The sequence below is a fragment of the Doryrhamphus excisus genome, chromosome 16, assembly GCF_030265055.1.
Source record: "Doryrhamphus excisus isolate RoL2022-K1 chromosome 16, RoL_Dexc_1.0, whole genome shotgun sequence".
Classification (NCBI taxonomy): domain Eukaryota; kingdom Metazoa; phylum Chordata; class Actinopteri; order Syngnathiformes; family Syngnathidae; genus Doryrhamphus; species Doryrhamphus excisus.
The window spans coordinates 18,655,981-18,682,075 of record NC_080481.1 but is presented as its reverse complement, the minus strand read 5'-3'; the positions used below and the strand labels follow the sequence as shown (position 1 = coordinate 18,682,075).

Sequence of the window (26,095 nt, the reverse complement as noted above, 5' to 3'; positions counted from 1 at the left end):
AAGACAAACAGCGGTCTTCGACGAGCCTGCCAACGCCGAGTCTGCCGCACAGGCAGAAGCAGTAGAGTTCAGAAAGCCAGACTGGATACGATACATTCTCGAAAATGTAAAATACTACGTTGCTCCTTTTATTGGAAACCCTTTTTGTTTTATTTTGTGTGCGAATGACCTATGAACGAGAGCCACGAACGCACATTTCTTTGTAGGAAGCCACTTTGTGAAAGTAAGTACATTTATGTACTTGGGTTCATGTGCAGGCAGCTTTGAGACATCCAAGATGGCGGCGACGTTGACGTTTAGCACCAGTGGACGAACCCATTCGATATGGCTTCTATCGATGTCTACATTTAAGACAATATACAAGAGCTGTTATACGTAAATACTACTCGTAGCTTACTTGTATGACTTGTAGTACTTGCATTACGTCTAACTGCGAATGCCTCAAACTATTAGCGGCGGGTATGTTGTGTCTTTCCAAGCTGTTGTTTTGCGTGTGGACGACAGGGGGCAGTCGTGTCCACGATGCTTCTCCTCACCCTGGACTGGTGGCTAACCACTCGGCCGCCGTGCAGCCCGCTACATTGAACCATACGCCATAAAACAATATTTACTTCTTAGTACATTGAACCATACGCCATAAAACAATATTTACTTCTTAGTACATTGAACCATACGCCATAAAACAATATTTACTTCTTAGTACATTGAACCATACGCCATAAAACAATATTTACTTCTTAGTACATTGAACCATACGCCATAAAACAATATTTACTTCTTAGTACATTGAACCATACGCCATAAAACAATATATACTTCTTAGTACATTGAACCATACGCCATAAAACAATATTTACTTCTTAGTACATTGAACCATACGCCATAAAACAATATATACTTCTTAGTACATTGAACCATACGCCATAAAACAATATTTACTTCTTAGTACATTGAACCATACGCCATAAAACAATATATACTTCTTAGTACATTGAACCATACGCCATAAAACAATATTTACTTCTTAGTACAATCCAAGGCAATCCAGTCATTCAGTCAGACAACAACAGGGGTCGTGTACAAATCTTTATTCAAACTTTAAAAAAATGTTAACAATGTTTTTGATGAGGATTTATGGAAAAAAACATATCATCTCAACATTCCCCACTGACTACCGTAGAAAAGTACCGCTAAAGTCACCAATTTGAAAAATAGAAGAAAAAATATACTGTATATATTTGTGCATAGCAGGAAGAGAAGCCCCACAGGAAAAGTTCATATCTTGCATATTTGCGTTATGGCCCTTTTTATCATCAATCAAAAACCTCATCGAACCATGTACAAAAAAAGGAATCATCATCATACATGCAACGCAACGTCTTTTCCGAGTAAATTTTTAAAAGTACCGCAAAGGTTGATTATGTATGCCTGAAAAATCGATGAGAAAATCAGTCGTAATGTTTAGCGAAAAATATTGTTACCAGAATAAGTTGCCGCGCCACGACACAAAAGTCTCAACGTTGCAAAGAATACGTGGTATTCTTACAAGAACAAGGCTGCAATGTTCCAAAACCTCTCGTGCAACGTGATGCAACAAGCCGGAACGTTGCGAGGAGTCATTTGTCGTGTTAGGAGAATACGACCGTTGAAAAGTCCAGTTCTTTTCCATATTAAAAGCTAACTTTTATCATCACAACATAATGACTTTTAATGACTTTTAATGAGTTTTTTGTTTTTCTTTCTGCTTTTTCCTTACGGAGTCGCCACAGCCGATCTTTTTTCATCCGCATTCTGATTTTTGGCTCATTTTGGCTAAACAGGAAGATTTTTTTTCCTGTCGTATTATAACCAAAATTTCCTTTTTGTCATTTTTGAAACATTTTTACTTTTCACTGTGCCACGTTACGAAAAAAAAGATTTGAATGTGCAACGTGACGCAAAAAGGCGTAACTTCCCGAGAAAAACGTTGTACTTTTCTTGCATGGCGTAAACCTGACATGTCATGAGAAAACGATGTGGTGTTGTGACGAGAACGTTGCAATGTTACATAAATAAACGTGCAACGTGACGCAACACGTACAATTCCCAGAAATCCATTGTAGTGTTTTTTTGTTATTTTTAACCTTTTTACTTTTCAGTGTGCCACATCATGAGAAAAAAGTTCATGTTAGGAAAACTAAGTTGTATATATAATCCACATTTGAACGAAAAATAAAATTTACGATACCAACATAAACGCGCATGTTACAAGAATAACATCGTACATTTTTATTTTGAGAGAAAGAAATAAATTATAAAGATGACATACTGTATATACAAAATATGAACATTGAGTATATTTACAAAAGATTGGATACGTGTCAATGTTTTGGAGGGCTTCCTGCACTGCCCCCTGCTGGCTAAGGTCGGGCATTGCATGTGTCTCCTGAACATTCATTCATTCATTCGTTCATTCGTTCATTCGTTCATTCATTCATTTTCTATCGCTCATAATCACAAGGGTGGGGGTGCTGGAGCCTATCCCAGCTGGACTGGTGGCCAGCCAATCCCAGGGCACATATAGACAAACAACCATTCACACTCACATTCATACCTATGGACAATTTGGAGTGGCCAATCAAGCTAGCATGTTTTTGGAATGGGGGGTGGGGGTGGGGGATTACCCAGAGAAAAGCCACGCATGCACGGGGGGGAGAACATGCAAACTGCACCTAGAGACGGATGGTGGAATCAAACTCCAGTCTCCTAGCTGTGAGACCTGTGTGCTAACCACTCAACCACCGTGCAGCCGCCTCCTGAACAATTCCAGTGTATTGTTGTCAAATGTAAAAATAGGATTGTCCCGCTTTGGATGGAAATGCTGTGAAGCAAGCAGGGGAGTCCAAACCTCACGTTTGCACTCCACTCCTCACTCATTCTTTCCTCGTTTCTGCTCTTTCGTTTCTGATGGTTTGTTTTCCCAAACCCTTTCCACTTTCTTTCATTTTTTTCTCCTGTTTTATTTCCGTAATATTTTATTCCGCAACCTAATTTTCCAAAAATGATCAGTTTTTGTTGTTAGAATGAAACGTGTCTCTCACAGTCTGACTCCAATCTATTCTTTTTTTCTTTTTGTAAAAATTCTTCTCATAATATTAGGACTTTATTCCCATAATATTTCAACTTTATTCTCAGAATATTTCTATTTTTTCTTCCAAGCTTATTTTCCAAAATTGACAACTTTGTTTTGTTTCTCATAATTAAAAAAATAAATACAAATATTCTGATGTTTTCTTTAGAATTTTTCCAGCTATTTCAACTTGATTGTATTTTCCCGTAGTGACTTAATTTCCATGATATTTTATTTTATTTTATACTATATTCTTGTCAGATAACAACTACGACTGAAATGCTGCAAAGTCCGCAACCTCATTTCCCAAAACTGACAGCTTTGTTGTGTTTTGTTTGTTTCTCCCAATATCAAGATTAAAAAAGATATACGTATATTTCAACTCTATGCCACTAAAATGAGATTATTTTTCCTCCTAATATCCCTGACTTGATGCTAACCTAAAGAGCCTTTTTTCTTGTGAAATGCCATTTTTCCACTTTGGACACCCCTGCTTTACCTGCCGCCTGTGCAGTGATGATGATGATGATGATGACGACGATCGGACCTTGCGCCGAGGTTCCCGAGGACAAAAACCAAGGCCACCTTTCAGCAAACCCGCGTGTCAGCTGACGAGCGTCCACAGGAGGGCGCCAAACTCCGCCGGCCTCACAGGTTCTCCCCCGGCTGGTACTGCGGCTCGGTGGAGGTGAAGTAGTCCTCCAGGAAGCCCTGCAGGTACTCGAAGGTGGGCCTCTCCTCAGGTTCCTTCCTCCAGCAGGTCAGCATCAGCTCGTGCAAGGACTCGGGGCACTCTGCCGGGCACGGCATTCTGTAGCCGCGCTCCACCTGGTCCAGGACCTCACGGTTCACCATCCCTGGGGAAACACGGGCAGCCATTCATTTCTAGTTTCTATATTCAGTCCCAAAAAGTCCCAAGTTGCCAGGAATAAACTCGTCATGTCACTTCAGGTTTTTGTAGCATAAAGTTGGAATCAAACATTGTTGTGATTCATAGTTCATTCATAAATTCATAGTTGTGTTGCTAAAATGTCCTGATTTTCATGGTACTCTGACCTACGCATATTCCCACAAATAAGACCTTTTGTTCTTATATTGTATATATATAAATGTCTAAATAATCAGACTTCTAAAAAAAGCATAAAAAGGTTTCTTTATAAATGAACAAATAAATAAATATGTATTAATATTAGATTCCAAAAGCGTTTATGTGATATTTGTGTCACTCCAGTGACATTATTTGGACTTGAATATTGTTGTTTTCCTGAAGTTTATTTGTGACAAAACACGTGTATCCACAAATAAAAAGTAGTCATTCTTTTGTATTTGTGATGATGAAATGAAAAATAGCAGATTGTTCATGTATTTATATTATTTATATTATGAGAAAGCAAGCCAACCAAATGAAGTTGTTGGGAATATTGGGAATATCGTGAGGAGGAAACGGACGAGGAATGCTGAAGAATGAAGCCCCGGTATCGGGTGTCTTGCCTGGGTAGGGAACCCGTCCTTTGGTGGCCAGCTCGGTGAGCAGGATGCCGAACGACCAGACGTCCGATTTGATGGTGAAGCGTCCAAAGTGAGCCGCCTCGGGAGCCGTCCACTTGATGGGGAACTTGGCACCTGGCGGCGGGCGGCGGCGTCAGTCACGGGAGTCGGAGGGGGGGGGGCGGCGAGGGAGCAGCGAGCTTACCTTGTCTGGCCGTGTATTCGTTGTCCTCGATGAGGCGAGCCAGGCCGAAGTCGGCCACCTTGCACACCAGGTTCTCCCCGACCAGGATGTTGGCAGCGCGCAGGTCTCTGTGGACGTAGTTCATCCGCTCCACGTACGCCATGCCGGAAGCGATCTGGGGAACAAGGCCTTCGTACGTTACCCCGACCGAGCTCCACGGTCCCAAGTCGGAATGACCGGCTAAAAACTCAGCATTGTTGAAATGAAGAGACCAAAAGTCATCATTACCACGGAAAAAGTCAGAATTATGGGATTCAGAAATAATGTCCAAATGATCAAATTAAAAAGTCAAAATGATGAGACTAAAAGTTAGAATTATGAGATGAAAAAGTCCAAATTATGGGATTCAGAAATAATGTCCAAATGATCAAATTAAAAAGTCAAAATGTTGAGACTAAAAGTTAGAATTATGAGATGAAAAAGTCAGAATTATGGGATGAAAGGCAGGATTCAGAAATAATGTCCAAATGATCAAATTAAAAAGTCAAAATGATGAGACTAAAAGTTAGAATTATGAGATAAAAAGTCAGAATTATGGGATGAAAGGCAGGATTCAGAAATAATGTCCAAATGATCAAATTAAAAAGTCAAAATGATGAGACTAAAAGTTAGAATTATGAGATAAAAAGTCAGAATTATGAAATAAGACAGACAGAATTATGAGGTCAAACATCAAAATTAAGAGATAAAAAGTCCACATTAATATTAATTAATAAAGTCCAATGACTTTATGCTCATAAAATTTGGGAAAAAATATACGTATATTGCTCTTCAATATTTCAGCTCTGTTACTAAAATGAGAATATTTGTAGACTTTTCTCGTAACATTATTATTATAAAAATCTAAATATAAATGACATCATAATTCTAAATACAATACATGTAAAGAACTGCCAATAATGAATAAGTGATGGTCTATTCTAATAAAACAATGACACGGTCTTAGTGCTGACCTGTGAGGCCATGTCCACCAGCTGAGGGAGGCGGAGCATCTTCCCCATGTCGCCCTTCAGGAAGTCCAGCAAGCTACCTGCCAGCAGAACACACCGTACGGTATCGTCACGCTGAGTCATCACGCTGATACCACTTCGGTATCATCGTGTCGGTATCATCATGCTGACACCACATCAGTATCATCATGTCGGTATCATCACGCTGATTCCATCATGCTGATACCATCATGCTGATACCATCATGCTGATACCACATCAGTATCATCGTGTTGGTATCATCATGCTGATTCCATCACGCTGATACCATGTCGGTATCAATACGCTGATACCACATTGGTATCATCATGTCGGTATCATCATGCTGATTCAACATCGGTATCATTATGTCGTTTTCATCACGCTGATACCACATCGGTATGATACCATGTCAGTATCATCAAGTTGCCGTTATCACGCTAATACCACGTCGGTATCATCACGCTGATATCACGGTACGATACCACATCGGTACAATACCACATCAGTATCACCATGTGGGTATCATCACGATGATAACATGTCACTACGATACCACATGGTATGATCACACTGATACCACGTCAATACGATACCATGTTGGTATCATCATATCGGTATGATCACGCAGATACCACGTCGGTACAATACCACATTGGTATCATCATGTCAGTATGATCACGATGATACCATGTCGGTAGGATACCACATCGGTATCATCACATCGGTATGATCATGCTGATACCACATTGGTATGATACCATGTTGGTATCATCATGTCGTTACGATCACGCAGATACCACGTCGGTACGATACCACGTTGATATCATCACGTCGGTATGATCACGATGATACCACGTGGGTAAGATACCACGCCGGTATCATCATGTCGGTACGATCAGGCCGATACCACGCCACGCTGACCTTTCCCCATGTACTCGGTGACGATGTAGATGGGCTCCTCGGACACGACGGCGTAAAGCTGCACCAGCTTCTCGTGCCTCAGCTTCTTCATGACCTGGGCCTCCTGCAGGAAGGCCTCCGGGGACATGGTGCCGGGTTTCAGGGTCTTGATGGCCACCCGGGTGGTACCGTTCCACGTTCCTGGTCCATAAAAGAGGCCATCAGGGAAATGAAGCGGGACCGCCGCCGGGCGATGCCGGGCGATGCCGGGCCTCGCTTACCCATCCAAACCTCGCCAAAGCACCCCTGTCCGAGCTTGAGGTCCAGACGAAGAGACTCTCGGGGGATCTCCCAGGCGTCCTTGGCCAGGCCCTGGGTCTGAGGCTTCAGCACGGGACAGATGTCTGATAGACTGTGGCACAGTCCGTCTGAATGCTCTGCCGACGTGACACGTTACTATGGCAACCAGTCCTACTTTATACCCATCATATGCTTTATGTGCTTGTTCTTATTCATAATATCACCATAATAACTATCAAAATAATAGCATTTTTCTTGAATGTTTCTACTTTATTGTGGTCAAATGATAGATTTTTTCCTCATCATATTAATATTTTTTTCTTCTTATGTGCCTTTTTTCTCTTTGGACTTTATTCTCTCTCTGAAATTACAGCAGTATTTTTTTTTCTTGAAAATGTTCTTTCTAACTTTATTCTCATCATATTTTGACGTCATTCTCGTAAAATGACAGCTTTTTTTTCAACGTTCCAACAATTAAAAGGTTCTTCCTGTCAAACGTTATTCCAGGAATAATTGAAGACTTTAATATTGACTTTATTCTTGTCACGTTATGATTAGCGACATGACTTTTTATTCTCATGGAATCGCGATCTTTTTCATTGAAATGACAGCTGATTTGAACATTTTGGTGTTATGATGTGATACTATTTGAACGCCATTTTATATTTGAAGGGCTAACAAGGGCTGCACTTTGGACACCCCAACTTGGAATATGCTTACTGATCTTCTCCAATCCATGAAAACCTTGTCAGACGGCTGACATCTTGAGCAGAAATGTTTGATATGAGATCATCTGTCACTCACTGCGGTAGTGATTGACGAGCTGCTGCAGGGTGGCGAACTGCGTGCGGGACGTGATGTAGAAGCCGCCGCTGTCCAGCTTGCGGATCTTGTAGTGCTTCACGTTGAGGCCCTTGGTGTTGTCGTAGTCCAGCACTGACAAACAGTAGGCGCCTGCACAAAGACACAGGAAATGGAACACTTAGGCTAAACGTACGCCAAACGCCATCGTTTCCCACATATTGGGATTTACTTTAGCTGCATGTTTACATTCCTAGACCATGAAAACTTTCCAAGGAAGACTTTGAATGACTTAAAGGAGGCGAACAATGCTAACAATAGCATACTAGCAATACTAACACCTGGCATGATAGCGCTTAGTGTTCATATAAGTGTATATCCATAAAAAGGGCTAAAAATGCTACTAGGGTAATAATAGCATGCTAGCAATGCTAACATGCTAACACCTAGAATGATAGTGGTAAGTGTTTATAGGTGTCTACCCATTAAAATAGCAAAAATGCCCGTATGCTAATGTTAGCATGCTAGCAAAGCTAAATGGAAGGCTAAATGTCCCCACCGAGTGCTTCGACCATGTTTTGTGGTTATATGCACAAATGCCGAAAATGGTCCCGAATCCTTTGAACAATTTCTGGATCCAGTCGGCCAAAAAGTCAGCACTTTTTCCATATCCCATTTCCAACTATTCATCCAAATGCACAAATAAAACAATCATATAAAACTAGCAATATTATGAGAAAAACAAAACAGAAAATGAGACATTTAGACAATGATGATGTGATTATGATAATTATGACGGCAATAAAGTCCTAAAATATCCAGCATCTCGCCCGCCTTGATTGCAATTGCTCATCATTTCACTGAGACAATTTGTTTTTGGACTAATTATTGCGTCACTTTTCAGTGCATGTGACCGAGTCCATATCCTGGTGTTCCTCATGAGGACACCAGAGGGCCATCTCAGCCATCTCAACTCCGCCCCCTCGCCCCCCCCAGGCCATGCCTTTCCCGGCTTGTCATATTTAAAGTGGGCGATACGACCCGTGGTTATGCAGGCCCCGTCTCCACGCTGACCTAATTCCGTCTGGCTCACCCGGCGCCACTCTGCTCCTTTCAGCCAGTCCCTGAACGCTCCTCTTCCTCGTTTCAAGCAGCTCGTGTCCCAAACACGCACACGCACACGCACACGCAATCACACACGCACACACACACGCACACGCACACACACACACACACACACACACACGCACACGCACACGCACACACACACACATGCACCATCAACGGCTGAATTGAAAGGGTCTTGCAGGCCTGTGGACCAGGTCTCCCATCCGCCACAGCGTTCTCCTTGGAGGCCTGCTGCTGTGGTTCTGCTCGGCATTCTTGTTGGAACACGTTTGGAGCGACTGACACGGAATGTGGGTGGATCCCTTCCACTTTGACTGACGGCAAACCAAGCACACGTTTTCTTCTTTTCTTGTGTCAGTACTCTGACATTCTGTGGAGATGCTTAGAGGTGGTTATGGTGGCGACGCTGCGTGAGTGCTGCCCAAGGTCACAACATATCTTTCCACCTCAATGAACCACAGCTACCCTGATGACAGCAGCACTCGTGCACCCCAAGGCCCTAAAGGAGGCAATCTTCAGAATGCTACAACATATGTTGGAGTTCATCTTTTTCCCCCTCAATAAGTCGCTGCTCCCCCTGCGACGGCAGCACTCGTGCAGCCCAAGACAGGGAGGCCACCACTGCCAAAGGGAACTGATTTTCAGAATGTCACAAAACATGCGGGAAATGACCTTTTCTCTCCCCAAAGAACCATAGCTCCTTTGCTGACGACAGCACTCGTGCAGCACAAGACTGTGACACGACCATCACCACGACCAAGGCGGACAATTTCCCCAATGTCACAGTCCATTGGAATTCATGCGCGTGTCATTCCCATCATGTGAAACCATCTACTGGAAGTCCTCACAAGCCAGAATAAAGAGCTTCCTAAAATGGGGAGGTTCCGCCTCACCTTTGGTGGTCTCGCTCTCCCTCACCAGGAAGGTTCCTCTTCTGTTCTCCAGATTGAGCAGCAGCCTCTCGGAGTCGCGGCGCGTGATTTTGCCAAAGTACCACCTAGATAGATGACAGAAGACACATGAAGGAGCAGGGGGGGTGAAGGTGGCGCTTCTGGAGTTTGATGCTCAAACACAACCAAAGAACCCCCCCACACGTCACCATGGTAGCGTCTTACCTGGAATCTGCAGTCAGTTTGAGATGACTGCAGGAAAAGGAAGGAGAAGGTGAGACGAGGAGACGAGGAGGCGAGGACAGAAGGAATTAGTTTAGCATCACCAGGCTAACAGTGCACCAGAAGGTAGAAGGAGACAAAAGCATGGGGGCACGTGCCCGCTACAGAGAGGGAGCCAAAGAGACGGACGTGTCCCCCATGCGAGACAGACGCCCTCCCAAAGACAAAGATGTCCTACTCTTCCGCTTGGATGGAGTCGGACGGAGCCACGTAGTTGCTGGGAATATAGCCGCTCTCTCCGGTGGTCAGGGAGCGGGCCAGCCACCAGTCGCCCTCCCTGCAACGACAACGCTCGCCGTCACTCCACGAAGACGCCACCGCCACCGCCGCCGCCAGCAGGGGGAGCGTGTCGGGTGAGACGTACCAAAAACATCCTATTTGATCAAACGTGGCCATGAGCAAGGCATCCTAAACGCTTTACTGGCTTCACTACGTATGTCTCTTTTATTTTTCCTTCCTTTCCTTCCTTTCCTTCCTTTCCTTACTTTCCTTCCTTTCCTTCCTTTGCTTCCTTTCCTTCCTTTCCTTCCTTCCTTTCCTTCCTTTCCTTCCTTTCCTTCCTTTCCTTTCCTTCCTTTGCTTCCTTTGCTTCCTTTCCTTCCTTTCCTTCCTTTCCTTTCCTTCCTTCCTTTCCTTCCTTTGCTTCCTTTGCTTCCTTTCCTTCCTTTCCTTTCCTTCCTTCCTTTCCTTCCTTTGCTTCCTTTCCTTTCCTTCCTTCCTTTCCTTCCTTTCCTTCCTTTCCTTCCTTCCTTTCCTTCCTTTCCTTCCTTTCCTTCCTTCCTTTCCTTCCTTTGCTTCCTTTGCTTCCTTTCCTTCCTTTCCTTTCCTTCCTTCCTTTCCTTCCTTTGCTTCCTTTGCTTCCTTTCCTTCCTTTCCTTCCTTTCCTTTCCTTCCTTCCTTTCCTTCCTTTGCTTCCTTTCCTTTCCTTCCTTCCTTTCCTTCCTTTCCTTCCTTCCTTTCCTTCCTTTGCTTCCTTTCCTTTCCTTCCTTCCTTTCCTTCCTTTCCTTCCTTTCCTTCCTTTCCTTCCTTCCTTTCCTTTCCTTCCTTCCTTTCCTTCCTTTCCTTCCTTTCCTTCCTTTCCTTCCTTCCTTTCCTTTCCTTCCTTCCTTTCCTTCCTTTCCTTCCTTTCCTTCCTTTCCTTCCTTTCCTTCCTTTCCTTCCTTCCTTTCCTTCCTTCCTTTCCTTCCTTTGCTTCCTTTCCTTTCCTTCCTTCCTTTCCTTCCTTTCCTTCCTTTCCTTCCTTCCTTTCCTTCCTTTGCTTCCTTTGCTTCCTTTCCTTTCCTTCCTTCCTTTCCTTCCTTTCCTTCCTTTCCTTCCTTTGCTTCCTTTCCTTCCTTTCCTTCCTTTGCTTCCTTTCCTTTCCTTCCTTCCTTTCCTTCCTTTCCTTCCTTTGCTTCCTTTCCTTCCTTTCCTTCCTTCCTTTCCTTGTTGTACTATTTGGACTTTATTCCCATAACATCATAACTAATCTCCCAACTTCATTTTGTGTACTTTGGTTGTCATAATACTCCAACTGAAGAAAAGTTTTCCCCCAATGCAACTTTTCTATCATTTTACTTCCTATTCTTTCAAATAACTTTCAAAATGATCAATTATCTTCAATGTTTCATATTTCTACATCATTCTTGGGAAATTGCCATTTTTTTCTTGCTAAAATCCTCCTTTTTCTGTCTTCATATTTGGACTTTATTCTTGTAAAACTGCAGCTGTTTTTGCCATTTATGCTACAGTTTTCTTTAATATTTCAGCTTTATTATTTATTATTACTCTTTTTTGGTCATAAAATGACATATTTTTGGTCCTAAGTTTTTTTCTTAAATATTTACATTCTATGGAACTGAAATGAAATTATTATTATTTATATAATATTACAAATGATGACTTATTCCCATCATATTTGGACTTTATTGTCATAACATAGCTTTTTCTCTTTTCCATAATGTGATGAGTAGCATCCACCTGAGCACACGACAAAAACCAAAGTAACAACCAAAGTCAGTGAATATGTTATTATCATAACATAGCTTTGTCTGGTCTCCATAATGGGATGATGTCATGTTAACTAAGTCACTGAAGGGGGAAGTGAAGGGGGAAGTGAATGGGAAAGTGACTGGGAAAGTGACTGGGAAAGTGACTGGGAAAGTGACTGGGAAAGTGACTGGGAAAGTGACTGGGAAAGTGACTTAAGCGTCTTTGAGTACTCTGAGAAGCGCTATACGCTAGCGCTATAGAAAATGTATGATTATTATTATTATTATTATGAAGTGAATGGGTAAGTCACTTAAGCGTCTTTGAGTACTCTGAGAAGCGCTATACGCTAGCGCTATAGAAAATGTCTGATTATTATTAAGCGAATGGGTAAGTGAAGGGGTCATCCACAGCCGGCCATCCCTGGGGAGGAAGCCAGGAGGCGAGGGGACCAAAGTGGTGCACGAGCGCGGGCATGACGATGAGGAGGGCTTACGCTTGCGTGTTCAACACCATGCGAGTGCAACGCAAGTTGAATCATCTCATGAGGACCACATCCAGATCCCTGGCAGAGGTGGGCGGATCCATGCAGATGTCCACATGATGAAGCGGACATCTTCCAGATTGCCACAAATGCTGCTAATTTGTGATATTTTTCCTCACATTATTGTGGTAAAATGACATTTTCTCTTAATATTTTCAATTGTAAAATGACATTTTTAAATGTTCCTTCCATGTGCTTTTTCAAAATTCCATTCTATTTTTAGAATATCGCGGGACTTATGGAAAATATAGCACTGCCAATTCCAATTATGCATCACCTGCGATGGGTGGGGGAGCAGAATGTGCAGGACTGCCCACCTCTACTAGTCGCTGGGGGGGGGGGGGGGGGGGGGGTTGAGGTTGGATGCCAAATGAAGTGAATTGCGCTGGCGTGAAAGCACCCTGATTGACATGGCGTTCCATCGCAGCTTCACAAACCTGCAGTTCACCTTCCGCCTGGAAAAGAGGTCGGGATGGCGGATGGCAGAAGAGAGATGACGAAGGTGGAGTTAAAAGCACGTGAAGCCATCACACGCTCACATCGTGACATCAATCAACCTTTTTATCTCCCAATATTGTCTTTATTCTCGCAATATTTAGACGTTATCATTTCAATATAACCCACATTTCCTCAAATTGCTCATTTATTCCCTCTTGCTTTTCATATTATTTCCGACATGACATGGATCAACTTTATGCTATTGTTCTCTGAAGATGAGGACTTGATTTTTGACATAACATTTCTACTGTTTGTGCAAATATTTCAACGTGCTCGTCATCTTTTTCCCCACTTAATATTGACAAAAAAATGTTCCTGTAGAATTTTCATTTGGGAATGTGCCGAGGATACATAAAAAACAGCCACGGGCCGCCAAGGCCCCCCGGTCAGACTTTGGACTCCCCTGTGTGACCCGGATCCAAAGCCAGCAGAGTTCCGTGTTGCTATATTCATACGAGGATGAAATAGGCCTTACGTGTTGTTGACGATCTGCAGGCGTTCGCCCTTCCTGAAGGACAGGTCGGAAGCTGTCCGCGACTCGTAGTCGTACAACGCCACGAACGTCATCACGCCTCCTGCGGGGAGACAACTTTTCTTCAGGGGTGGAATGTGGGCCCCTCGAGGGTCTTGGAAGGAACCTTGGTCTCCTCGGCTAACCCTGACCCTAACCCACATAACACATCACCCTTTTGCCCCCCCTCCCCCCGCCCCCCATATATTCTCATATCATATTGTTATTACAATCATAATTGGACTTTATCCCCTAAAACTGCAACTTTAATCTTAAAATACTGTATTTTGACTATATTGTTGGAAAATGACACCTGAACGGCTTTTTCCAAATATTTCAACTTCCATAATATTTTTAAATATTTGGACTTTCAAGTCATAAAATGACAGCTGTTTATTTCAGTACTATGATGACATTTTTCCCAATCTATCTTTCCCAAAATTGCAATTTCATTCATTGTTTTCTTTTTCCTAATATTACAACTTCCAAAAATTCTGGTATTTTTTTCTTTTCATAAAATAGCAACTTTTTTCCTTGTTGGAATACGACTATTTTCTCTGAATATTTCTTTATTTATTCTCTATATATATTTATATGTTTAACACCACAAAGGAAAATTATGACTTTTTTCTTGTCAGATGACAACTTTTTTCCTGTACATTCTTGTAAAATGACATTTATTTCTTTACACTAGCACACTTTTTCCTCATAATATTCCATATCAGTTATTCTGATAAAATTATGATTAACATGTTTTTCAGTTGGTTTTTTTATGTTAAAATTACAGCTGATTTTTTTCAACTCTATAAAAAACTTTCTTGATTTTATTCCCATAATATTTGGACTTTAATGTTGCAAAGTGACAGCTGTTTTTGTGTATTTTTATTTACCACCTTATGATTTTATTTCCATAATATTTGGACTTTAATGTTGTTAAATGACAGCTGTTTTTGTGTATTTTTATTTACCACCTTATGATTTTATTCCCATAATATTTGGACTTTAATGTTGCAAAGTGACAGCTGTTTTTGTGTATTTTTATTTACCACCTTATGATTTTATTTCCATAATATTTGGACTTTAATGTTGCAAAGTGACAGCTGTTTTTGTGTATTTTTATTTACCACCTTATGATTTTATTTCCATAATATTTGGACTTTAATGTTGCAAAGTGACAGCTGTTTTTGTGTATTTTTATTTACCACCTTATGATTTTATTCCCATAATATTTGGACTTTAATGTTGTTAAATGACAGCTGTTTTGTGTATTTTTATTTACCACCTTATGATTTTATTCCCATAATATTTGGACTTTAATGTTGCAAAGTGACAGCTGTTTTTGTGTATTTTTATTTACCACCTTATGATTTTATTCCCATAATATTTGGACTTTAATGTTGTTAAATGACAGCTGTTTTTGTGTATTTTTATTTACCACCTTATGATTTTATTCCCATAATATTTGGACTTTAATGTTGCAAAGTGACAGCTGTTTTTGTGTATTTTTATTTACCACCTTATGATTTTATTCCCATAATATTTGGACTTTAATGTTGTTAAATGACAGCTGTTTTTGTGTATTTTTATTTACCACCTTATGATTTTATTCCCATAATATTTGGACTTTAATGTTGCAAAGTGACAGCTGTTTTTGTGTATTTTTATTTACCACCTTATGATTTTATTCCCATAATATTTGGACTTTAATGTTGTTAAATGACAGCTGTTTTTGTGTATTTTTATTTACCACCTTATGATTTTATTCCCATAATATTTGGACTTTAATGTTGCAAAGTGACAGCTGTTTTTGCCAACCATTTCAAGCGTCTCACCAGCGAGCGTCATCCTGCTGCCGGAGGTGCTGAGGTTGCTGTTGTCCACGCCTCCAAACAGGGGCAGCTCAGCATTGGGACTCATGGTCTGGTTGCCACCCAGCCCCACATCCACCGTGTTGCTGCGACCGGGTGTCGAGGTCTGGTGGGCGGAGTTCAGGTGGTGGCCGCCGCCGCCGCCGCCTCCCCCGGAGCCCAGATGGGCATCAAGGCTGACGGTGCGTGGACTCGCTTCCTTGGCCTTACTCTTGGATCCCCCCATTGTGAGGCCTGGAGAAGAAAATTCACGCTGCTGTAAAAGGGGCTGATAACTTCAAATATGAAATATGATATGATCTACAGTAATCTCTCATAAATGGCAGTCATTTGGTAGTCAATTGGTAGTCAATTGGTAGTCAATTGGTAGTCAACTGGTAGTCAACTGGTAGTCAACTGGTAGTCAATTGGTAGTCAATTGGTAGTCAATTGGTAGTCAACTGGTAGTCAACTGGTAGTCAATTGGTAGTCAATTGGTAGTCAATTGGTAGTCAACTGGTAGTCAACTGGTAGTCAACTGGTAGTCAATTGGTAGTCAATTGGTAGTCAATTGGTAGTCAATTGGTAGTCAATTGGTAGTCAATTGGTAGTCAACTGGTAGTCAATTGGTAGTCAATTGGTAGTCAATTGGTAGTCAATTGGTAGTCAACTGGTAGTCAATTGGTAGTCAACTGGTAGTCAATTGGTAGTCAATTGGTAGTCAATTGGTAGTCAATTGGTAGTCAATTGGTAGTCAATTGGTAGTCAATTGACCTGACTGTGTTGAAGGAAATTCCACAGTTATTTGTCATCATGAAAGCATAGAAAAGGTGTTTACTACCTTCTAAATGCACTTTTTAACATCATTAGAGCTCTCTAGACATGAAATAACACCCCTATATTCATCTTGACACTCCCATCACCCTACAGTAAATAAGAATTACAATTACAAAACATTTTCCCCACCTTCTAAATACGGTTTTTAACATTATTAGAGCCCTCTAGATGTGAAATAACACCCCTATAGTCAGGATATAGTAGACAATACGTACAGTAGACATAATAAGAGAAAATAAGAGCTAGCCGACACATCAAATGCCCCCCTGCCACACCTTGGAAACCCCCGGACTGAAGAAAGCAAGATCATTCCATAGTTTGGACAGCAATTTTAGAAACATTTCATTCGTATTTGATAGAAGTACCTCGTGTGGAGTTAAAACAGCCAGTTAGCTGTTGGCCCACCAGAAGAAGATTAAGAAGCAGTTATGTTAAAAACAACAACAAATGGGTGCCAGCCAGAATCACAGTGGAGATCATCCTATGGAAACATTCCCGACACGTTCAGGGAAGACTACTGGCTGCAGTGCAAATCTCTCGCACACGCACACGCACACGCACACGCACACGCTCGGAAGCAGTAATGCTGATCATCTCACGCAGACACAAATGTCATCCTCCATCACAAATCCAACAGGAAGTAGCCAATTAAAAGCTACAAAACTCCAGTGTCAAAGCCGGGGTCCTTTAAAGATAGAGAACCAGCAGCCAAGCCATCCAGGCCCCCGGGTCCAACAAAGAAGGTACCAAAGATAAATCTCTATCCTGGGGAACCTCACTCCTTCCACTACAACAATCAGAGTTTTTTCTGTACATAAACTTGCAGTATTTACAACAAACATTCTTTTTTTGGTTCAAAAAGGCCCAAAATTCAGAGGATGCTAATAGCATGCTAACGTCCGTATCCTGGGGAACCTCACTCCATTCACTTCACACCACTTATTTTACATTTACATTTTCGTTAGCATGCTAACTTTACCATGTAAACACTGCTAGCATGCTAACATTAGCATACTAACATTTTTAGCCAATTCTATAGGTAGACACTTATATAAAGACACTATAATGCTAGGTGTTAGCATCCTAACATTAGAATAAGAGCATTGTATCCATTATCATAGCCAGACACATATCTAAACACTTTGCACTATCATGCTAGGTGTTAGCATCCTAACATTAGAATAATAGCATTGTATCCATTATCATAGCCAGACACATATCTAAACACTTAGTACTATCATGCTGGGTGTTAGCATCCTAACATTAGTTGTACAATTTTAGCAATTTTCATAGCCAGACACATATCTAAACACTTTGCACTATCATGCTAGGTGTTAGCATCCCAACATTAGAATAATAGCATTGTATCCATTATCATAGCTTACATAAAGGCTTAGCACTATCATGCTAGGTGTTAGACTGGACTGGAAGATTGAGTGCTACATCGTGCTACATTGTGCTACATCGTGCTACATCGTGCTACATTGTGCTACATCGTGCTACATCGTGCTACATCGTGACAATATCCATCGATTGAAAATATTTTTGACACGAGACGGGTTGGATGGTCTAAAAAAAGTGAAGGTGGCAACGATTGATTGACACAACAAAGTGGAAGCGGAGGACCGGTTTGTCAGCTTGCGGTCAAACAGGCAACCTGTTTGTTTTTTCTTTGGATGAGTGCAGCGTGGGAGACCATCTGTCCTCGTTCTATCATTGATATGCATGGCGGATTAGAGGACATGCCTTCATCCTAATTCCCTGCATGTAATCCATTCATGCTGCTTCTTCATTATCACCATCTATTTCCTAATAGTATGAACGTGTGTGTGTGTGTGTGTGTGTGTGTGTGTGTGTTCAATGACAAGGCAGGACGGACCGGTCTAACCGCACAGCTCTCAACAAACAGCAGCTTTTATTGGGTTAGTCCTTGTCGAATGCCAGTGTCCCCACGGCCCAATAGGATGGGAATAACGTCAGAACATTGTGAGGGAAAATGAACCTTTAAACTGGAAGAAAGTTGAAATGGAAAAAAACTGATGTCGTTTGACGAGAATTAGGTCAAAATGATGAAAACAAATAAATGAAAAAATATATAATATTATGAATAATAATGTCATTTGAATGTCAAGTTGAAACATTATAAAAAAGGATGTGTTTTTTTCTTCATGAAAGTCAACATTTTTCTGACAAAGAAACAAAAGAAAATAAAGTTGTCATTTGTAATATTATGGGAATCCATCCATCCATCCATCCATCCATCCATCCCTCCATCCACCAGGGTGGGGGCATGCTGGAGCCTATCCCAGCTGGACTAGTGGCCAGCCAATCCCACCCCACCCACATTCATGGCGATGGACAATTTGGGGGGCCAATCAAGCTAGCATGTTTTTGGGATGGGGGAGGAAAGCGGAGCGCCCGGAGACAGGCCACGCAAGCACGGGGAGAACACCACACACAATTATGGGAATAATATCACGTCATATTCCAAAAAGCATGCACAAGGAAGCGGTGGTAGTTGCACGCTTTTTAGCTTCTACAAAGAGTACAGTAGCAGAGTAGAGTACAGTAGTAGAGTAGAGTACAGTAGCAGAGTAGAGTACAGTAGTAGAGTACAGTAACAGAGTAGAGTACAGTAGCAGAGTAGAGTACAGTAGTAGAGTACAGTAGCAGAATAAAGTACAGTAGCAGAGTAGAGTACAGTAACAGAGTAGAGTACAGTAGCAGAGTAGAGTACAGTAGCAGAGTAGAGTACAGTAGTAGAGTACAGTAACAGAGTAGAGTACAGTAACAGAGTAGAGTACAATAGCAGAGTAGAGTACAGTAGTAGAGTACAGTAGCAGAGTAGAGTACAGTAGCAGAGTAGAGTACAGTAACAGAGTAGAGTACAGTAGCAGAGTACAGTAGCAGAGTAGAGTACAGTAACAGAGTAGAGTACAGTAGCAGAGTAGAGTACAGTAACAGAGTAGAGTACAATAGCAGAGTAGAGTACAGTAACAGAGTAGAGTACAGTAGTAGAGTACAGTAGCAGAGTAGAGTAGCAGAGTAGAGTACAGTAGCAGAGTAGAGTACAGTAGCAGAGTAGAGTACAGTAACAGAGTAGAGTACAATAGCAGAGTAGAGTACAGTAACAGAGTAGAGTACAGTAGCAAAGTACAGTAACAGAGTAGAGTACAGTAACAGAGTAGAGTACAGTAACAGATTAGAGTACAGTAACAGAGTAGAGTACAGTAACAGATTAGAGTACAGTAACAGATTAGAGTACAGTAACAGAGTAGAGTACAGTAACAGATTAGAGTACAGTAACAGATTAGAGTACAGTAACAGAGTAGAGTACAGTAGCAAAGTACAGTAGCAGAGTAGAGTACAGTATATCACAGCGCCTCCATGTTTGGTGCGTAAACAAATCCCAACAACCCCGCCCTCCCTGGGCCACGCCATGAGACATGAGACATGAGACATGAGACATGAGACATGAGACATGAGACATGAGACATGAGCCATGAGACATGAGACATGAGACATGAGACATGATAGGTGGAAAGCCAAAGAAGGTGAGCTCATGTGCGCCGATCCCGCTCAAACATTCCTGTCACATTCCAGGCTCGCCGGAGCCGCCGCTGTTTGGAGCTTTTCTTTGTGCGTTGAAAGCACCTTTTGTCGGCTGAGCTGACCTTCACGTCACATGACACGGCTCACGGCCGGCTTGTCGGAGCCGCAGCAGCTGTCTCAAAGCTTACGCAGGAATGTCATGTTGGGCAAGAAAGGTCCCGCCCCTTCCTAATCAGACTACCACATGCATGAAATGATTTGGGGATTGAGGCTCGGCGAGAAGCCATCCGGGCCGGTTTAGCCCGGGAACCTGGGCCAAGTGGCGCCACTGACCCGCGGGTCCGCCTTCTGGTGTTTGAACAACCATTTCACATGGACGACGCCCACGTCAAGCAAGCTTTTCATGGACTTGAAATGTATGTGATCCAGAAGATAAACCAGATCAAATGAAGTCAATGATACAGAGCGTTCATGAGCGTTCATGAGCGTTCATGAGCGTTACTGAGCGTTCATGAGCGTTCATGAGCGTTCATGAGCGTTCATGAGCGTTCATGAGCGTTCATGAGCGTTCATGAGCGTTCATGAGCGTTCATGAGCGTTCATGAGCGTTCATGAGCGTTACTGAGCGTTCATGAGCGTTACTGAGCGTTACTGAGCGTTCATGAGCGTTCATGAGCGTTCATGAGCGTTCATGAGCGTTCATGAGCGTTCATGAGCGTTCATGAGCGTTACTGAGCGTTCATGAGCGTTACTGAGCGTTCATGAGCGTTACTGAGCGTTCATGAGCGTTCATGAGCGTTCATGAGCGTTCATGAGCGTTCATGAGCGTTCATGAGCGTTCATGAGCGTTCATGAGCCGCCCTGCAGAGAAGAACGAGATGTGGATGTCAGTCATGTCAGGTACGTGCACACGGGTGTACGTGCACACGGGTGTACGTGGACGGGGGAGGGGAGGGCAGGGGAGCATGCAGGTCCAGTCAAGCTAACATGTCCACATACGTGTGTGTGTGCCGTGACATTCCCCGGCATGGCGCACTCATCCGCCAGGAATGACGAGGCGAGTCGAAACGCAGCTCCCGCTCGCACGGCCCACGGCAGGAATGCACGGGGAGAGCCAGGTGAGACGCGGATGGTACGAGGTGTCACCTTGTCTCTTTCCCAAACGGCCTCTTTGTTTCAGCCCCACCACATTTTCATATTCAAATGTCAGTCAGCCGAGCAGACATGACGAGTCGAGAGCTGAGATGTGTTCACGCGGCATACGGTATCTGCTGTACGGTACACTGTACACACCAGGTAACGTGACGCCACACTGGGTGGGCTTAGCGTCTCCATTGTGGCGTTTCACCACCCACCCACTGGGGGGCCACACATGGGCAGTCATGGCAGACCAAACTAGTAAAACTAGTTAGCATACTCGGGATATCCAGTCTTTTACAGTACATAGTTCATATTGTTGACTGCCCAGCATGCCTTGCGGGCATTTGGAAATAACAGTTTCATGCTAAGTTGTTGTTTATCACCCCCTTAGTCGTAGCGGTTGGTTGGTGTGATGCGATAACTCACTGAGGATGTGTTTTGCTGCACCGTGAGCAAGTATGTCATTCCGCTGGATGACGGGGGCCAGATGCTACAATATATCATCTTCTATAATATATCATCATCATCATATTTGTATAATAAACAGGTAATATCATGAGGAGAAAATCATGGCATTTGAGGAGCATATGGCTGAAATATTCAAGAAAAAACTCAAATTTTTTAAAGTTGTTATGGGAATAAATGAATGAAGAGTAAATTTACAAAGATGATCCAAGGACAAAACAAAAATATGGAAAATGTACCAAAAAAATACTCAGCAGCAATAATGGGGAGGAGAAGAGTGAAGTTGATATGAATAATCTCGGCTTTTCCACCTTGATGAAATATATAGAATATGTAAATAGCGTCTTAGCATATCTACAAAAGCAGCATTTTTCACTATGAGGCCCTGCTGTGTAGTCGTAGTAGTAGTAATGGTAGTAGTAGTAGTAATGGTAGTAGTAGTCGTAATGGTAGTAGTAGTAGTAATGGTAGTAGTAGTAATGGTAGTAGTAGTAGTAATGGTAGTAGTAGTAGTAATGGTAGTAGTAGTAGTAATGGTAGTAGTAGTCGTAATGGTAGTAGTAGTAGTAATGGTAGTAGTCGTAATGGTAGTAGTAGTAGTAATGGTAGTAGTAGTAATGGTAGTAGTAGTAGTAATGGTAGTAGTAGTCGTAATGGTAGTAGTAGTAGTAATGGTAGTAGTCGTAATGGTAGTAGTAGTAGTAATGGTAGTAGTAGTAGTAATGGTAGTAGTAGTAGTAATGGTAGTAGTAGTAATGGTAGTAGTAGTAATGGTAGTAGTAGTAATGGTAGTAGTAGTCGTAATGGTAGTAGTAGTAGTAATGGTAGTAGTCGTAATGGTAGTAGTAGTAGTAATGGTAGTAGTCGTAATGGTAGTAGTAGTAGTAATGGTAGTAGTAGTAATGGTAGTAGTAGTAGTAATGGTAGTAGTAGTCGTAATGGTAGTAGTAGTAATGGTAGTAGTAGTAGTAATGGTAGTAGTAGTCGTAATGGTAGTAGTAGTCGTAATGGTAGTAGTAGTAGTAGTAATGGTAGTAGTAGTCGTAATGGTAGTAGTAGTAGTAGTAATGGTAGTAGTAGTCGTAATGGTAGTAGTAGTAATGGTAGTAGTAGTAGTAATGGTAGTAGTAGTAATGGTAGTAGTAGTAATGGTAGTAGTAGTAATGGTAGTAGTAGTAATGGTAGTAGTAGTAATGGTAGTAGTAGTAATGGTAGTAGTAGTAATGGTAGTAGTAGTAATGGTAGTAGTAGTAATGGTAGTAGTAGTAATGGTAGTAGTAGTAATGGTAGTAGTAGTAGTAATGGTAGTAGTAGTAATGGTAGTAGTAGTAATGGTAGTAGTAGTAACGGTAGCAGTAATGTATGAACGGATGCAGTATCTCGTGCATGAACATGTCAACATGCAGGCCCAGCTGCAGCGTGGCCACAATGGCACGCATAGAGGGGTCTTTCTTCACACACACACACACACGCACACACACACATGCACACGTGCACGCACGCACGCACGCACACACACACACGCACACGCGCACGCACGCACACACACAGCAACGGGAACCAAGGTGGTGGTCTTTCCACAGAGGCCGGATTGAGCGGGGATGAGTGGCCTCTGTCACCCTGGAGCCTTCCCAACGCCGCGGGACAGGAAGTGGTCGGGCAGGCCGGGAAGGACACAAGCGCTCCTCTGTTTGTCTCCGCCGAGCATCCGTCAGATAGCACATTGAGATAGGAAGTCACGTGACTTGCCCTTTGTGCCTCCAGGTAGCCAGACCGCTAGCAGCTAGCAGCTAGCAGAGCCCAGCACCGCCCCTGTTCTTCTGCATATTTAGCCAACAGGTGACAGGTGGAGTAGGATGGATCAACTACCTTTATTCTCCTGGTATTTTTACCTTGATAAATACCTCTGATAAATCTCTATTTACTTTTATTTGCTTCTCATTCAACTCCGACTTACTAAAATGCTGCCTTTTTCTTCTTAAAATACCACTTTTACTCACATTTATTTTATTTTATTTTATTTTATTTTATTTTATTTTATTTTATTTTATTTTATTTTATTTTATTTTATTTTATTTTATTTTATTTTATTTTATTTTAAAATGATGGCGGTTTTTTTATTTATATAATAACATTTGGACTTTTTGTCAGCTACTTAAGTTTCAGAAAACTTAACACACTGATATTTGCTGGTGGTTGTCTACAGCCTGCTAGCAGTTCAAATATGCAGATTTAAGCTAATCGTAAGTCATGTTGAGAGAGCTCTAATAATGGTGGGAAACAGGTTTTCTATGTCTTACTTTTTTATTATGGCTACTGTATCAGGTAATAGGAGTGTAAACGCGACTCTAGGGGTGTTATGCCATGTCTAGAGGGCTCTAATCATCAAGTGTATTTAGAAGGTGGCAAACAGGTTTTCTATGTCTTACTTTTTAATTATGGCTACTGTATCAGGTAATAGGAGTGTGAAGGCGACTCTAGGGGTGTTATGTCATGCCTAGAGGGCTCTAATAGTGTTAAAAGGTGCATTTGTATAAAAGGTGTATTTTCCATACTGGTATAGAAAGCATACATACACAGTGGACCAATGGATGCATGAAGGCCACGAAGGAGGCATGACTATGACGTCCGATGACATGGTGCTAGTACAAGTAATAGTAATGCTGGTGCAGCCATTCCAATATGTCTTCCACGCTAGCTGCCAATCATCCTCGTCTGACCCAAAGGAAAGTGGGACACGGGTGGGATCAAACCATGATCTCACAAAAGCGTAAAGCGATGCCTCGCTTTGCTCGGGAACAATTCCAGCCACGGGTGGGGGGGGGGGGCAAATGAGGAGGCGGCAAAGCAACCTTGACTGGAAGGAAAATATTTCATCTTCATTGCACTCGACTATGGACATTTGTATGTCAATCAATACTGGATCCTGACTCAATCAATGACGCTTCCTCGTTCAATCAACACTGGATCCTCTTTCAATCAATAAAGCATCCCGTTTCAACAGATACTGGATCCTGTTTCAATCAATACTGGATCCTCTTTCAATCAATAAAGCATCCCGTTTCAACAGATACTGGATCCTGTTTCAATCAATACTGGATCTTCTTTCAATCAATAAAGCATCCCGTTTCAACAGATACTGGATCCTGTTTCAATCAATACTGGATCCTGTTTCAATCAATAAAGCATCCTCGTCCAATCAATACTGGATCCAGGTTAGGGTTAGGGTTAGGGTTAGGGTTAGGGTTAGGGTTAGGGTTAGGGTTAGGGTTAGGGTTAGACTTGGACTAGACTTGGACTACTTGGAGTTGGCCAGCAAGTCTACTTTTCAAGGCATGTTTTCCCACAATTTGTGGCTAGGATTTCTAATTGACCACATGGGGGGGGGGGCTTTAGAGCTTCCACTTTTCACTTTCACTGACGTTCCATGTCTGAGTTGGAGTTCAATGTTTCTTTTGCTAGTTAGCTTGAGCTAATTGGAAAGCTACTTTACTGTAAAGGCATTTTACTGGTCTGTGAATATTGTTTGTCCATAATTCCATCATAAAGTCAATAAAAATAAATAGAAGTTCTGATCAATAACTCACTGTGCTAGCTGTGAGTGAGCTAAATAAATAAAGCCGCTATGCTGGGTTATTTTGTGTTACATTGTGCGTGTGTGTGTGTGCGTGCGTGTGCGTGTGTGTGTGTGTGTGTGTGTGTGTGTGTGTGTGTGTGTGTGTGTGTGTGTGTGTGTGTGTGCGTGTGCGTGTGTGCGCATTCATTCACGTCTGACCCACAAGTCGACTCACCCGACCCACTGACGGAGGTGGTCTCCGGTGGTCTCCGGTGGTCTCTTGCGGTTCCGATCACGTCAAAGCATCAACGGGGAGCCAAAAAGCAGTGGATCCTCAACGTGGGGGTCAGCTGGAGGCTGCCGAGGTTGGCAAGAAGAAGAAGAAGAAGAAGAAGAAGAAGAAGAAGAAGAAGAAGAAGAAGAAGAAGAAGAAGAAGAAGAAGAAGAAGAAGAAGAAGAAGACGAAGGAAGAAAACAACAAGTCTCGGCGTCACGATGGAAAGTGAATCCCGGTGGAGGTGAGGTCATAGCGCGGGAGATCTCCCACGCATAAACAGCGTTCCCGCGGAGACTAGAATCCACCAGAATCCACCAGAAGCCAAACGGTCCACGAAAGGAAGTGTCTTCTTGCGAGGAAAAGACGTCCTTGCGGCAGGAAGTCTTCCTTGCTTCCGTCCAAAACACCGGGATGGGTCTGACAGGCAGGGGGAGGGGGCGGGCTCTCCGCGGAGTGGCGGCCTCTGATTGGTGGATCCTATCACGCGGGAATTAACCCCTCACTGAGTTGAATAGGAACCTCACCTGACGCTCACCTCGACGTTTGGCGTTTAGAATTGGTTTCATTGGTGATGATGCTCAAATATTGATCATTATTCTCTTCACACCACGTGTTCAAAGCGTGGACACGCCTTCCCACCCGATAGCATGATCAGATGTCTCCATATGTTTGACCGATTGTGTATATTAGGTACAACGTTCATCCTTTCTATGATATGGATTTGCTGCCAAAGATCCTCTTATTACCGTTTTTGAAAAGGGGTCTATGTAGTCCACAAGAGTTCAG

At 42.4% G+C, this 26,095-nt stretch overlaps 1 protein-coding gene across 5 annotated transcripts; it reads right to left on the bottom strand.

Moving 5' to 3' along the window:
* Window positions 1-1,073: 1,073 nt before the first annotated feature.
* On the bottom strand, window positions 1,074-25,728 carry src (v-src avian sarcoma (Schmidt-Ruppin A-2) viral oncogene homolog). Of its 5 annotated transcripts, XM_058050849.1 has the most exons (14): window positions 25,268-25,728; window positions 15,468-15,737; window positions 13,600-13,699; window positions 13,064-13,081; window positions 10,292-10,390; window positions 10,057-10,083; window positions 9,835-9,938; window positions 7,817-7,966; window positions 6,994-7,149; window positions 6,734-6,913; window positions 5,795-5,871; window positions 4,803-4,956; window positions 4,601-4,732; window positions 1,074-3,966 (listed from the first exon to the last, which is right to left on the bottom strand). In XM_058050849.1, the coding sequence occupies exons 2-14, from the start codon at window positions 15,727-15,729 to the stop codon at window positions 3,758-3,760; spliced, it is 1,668 nt and encodes a 555-aa protein (XP_057906832.1). In that variant the 5' UTR covers window positions 15,730-15,737; window positions 25,268-25,728; the 3' UTR covers window positions 1,074-3,757. The 5 variants fall into 5 exon arrangements, with proteins under 5 accessions (XP_057906832.1, XP_057906834.1, XP_057906833.1 ...); XM_058050851.1 differs by lacking the exon at window positions 10,057-10,083; XM_058050850.1 differs by lacking the exon at window positions 13,064-13,081.
* Between the last annotated feature and the right edge of the window lie 367 nt (window positions 25,729-26,095).

Bases quoted from the DNA above. Each gene is read 5' to 3' on its own strand.
- src (XM_058050849.1), bottom strand. From the start codon at position 15,729: ATGGGGGGATCCAAGAGTAAGGCCAAGGAAGCGAGTCCACGCACCGTC. The intron at 4,957-5,794 runs GTCAGCACTAAG...CTTGTTCCCCAG, and splicing joins TGGTGGACATGGCCTCACAG to ATCGCTTCCGGCATGGCGTA. The intron at 3,967-4,600 runs GCAAGACACCCG...GTGTTTCCCCAG, and splicing joins AGGACGGGTTCCCTACCCAG to GGATGGTGAACCGTGAGGTC.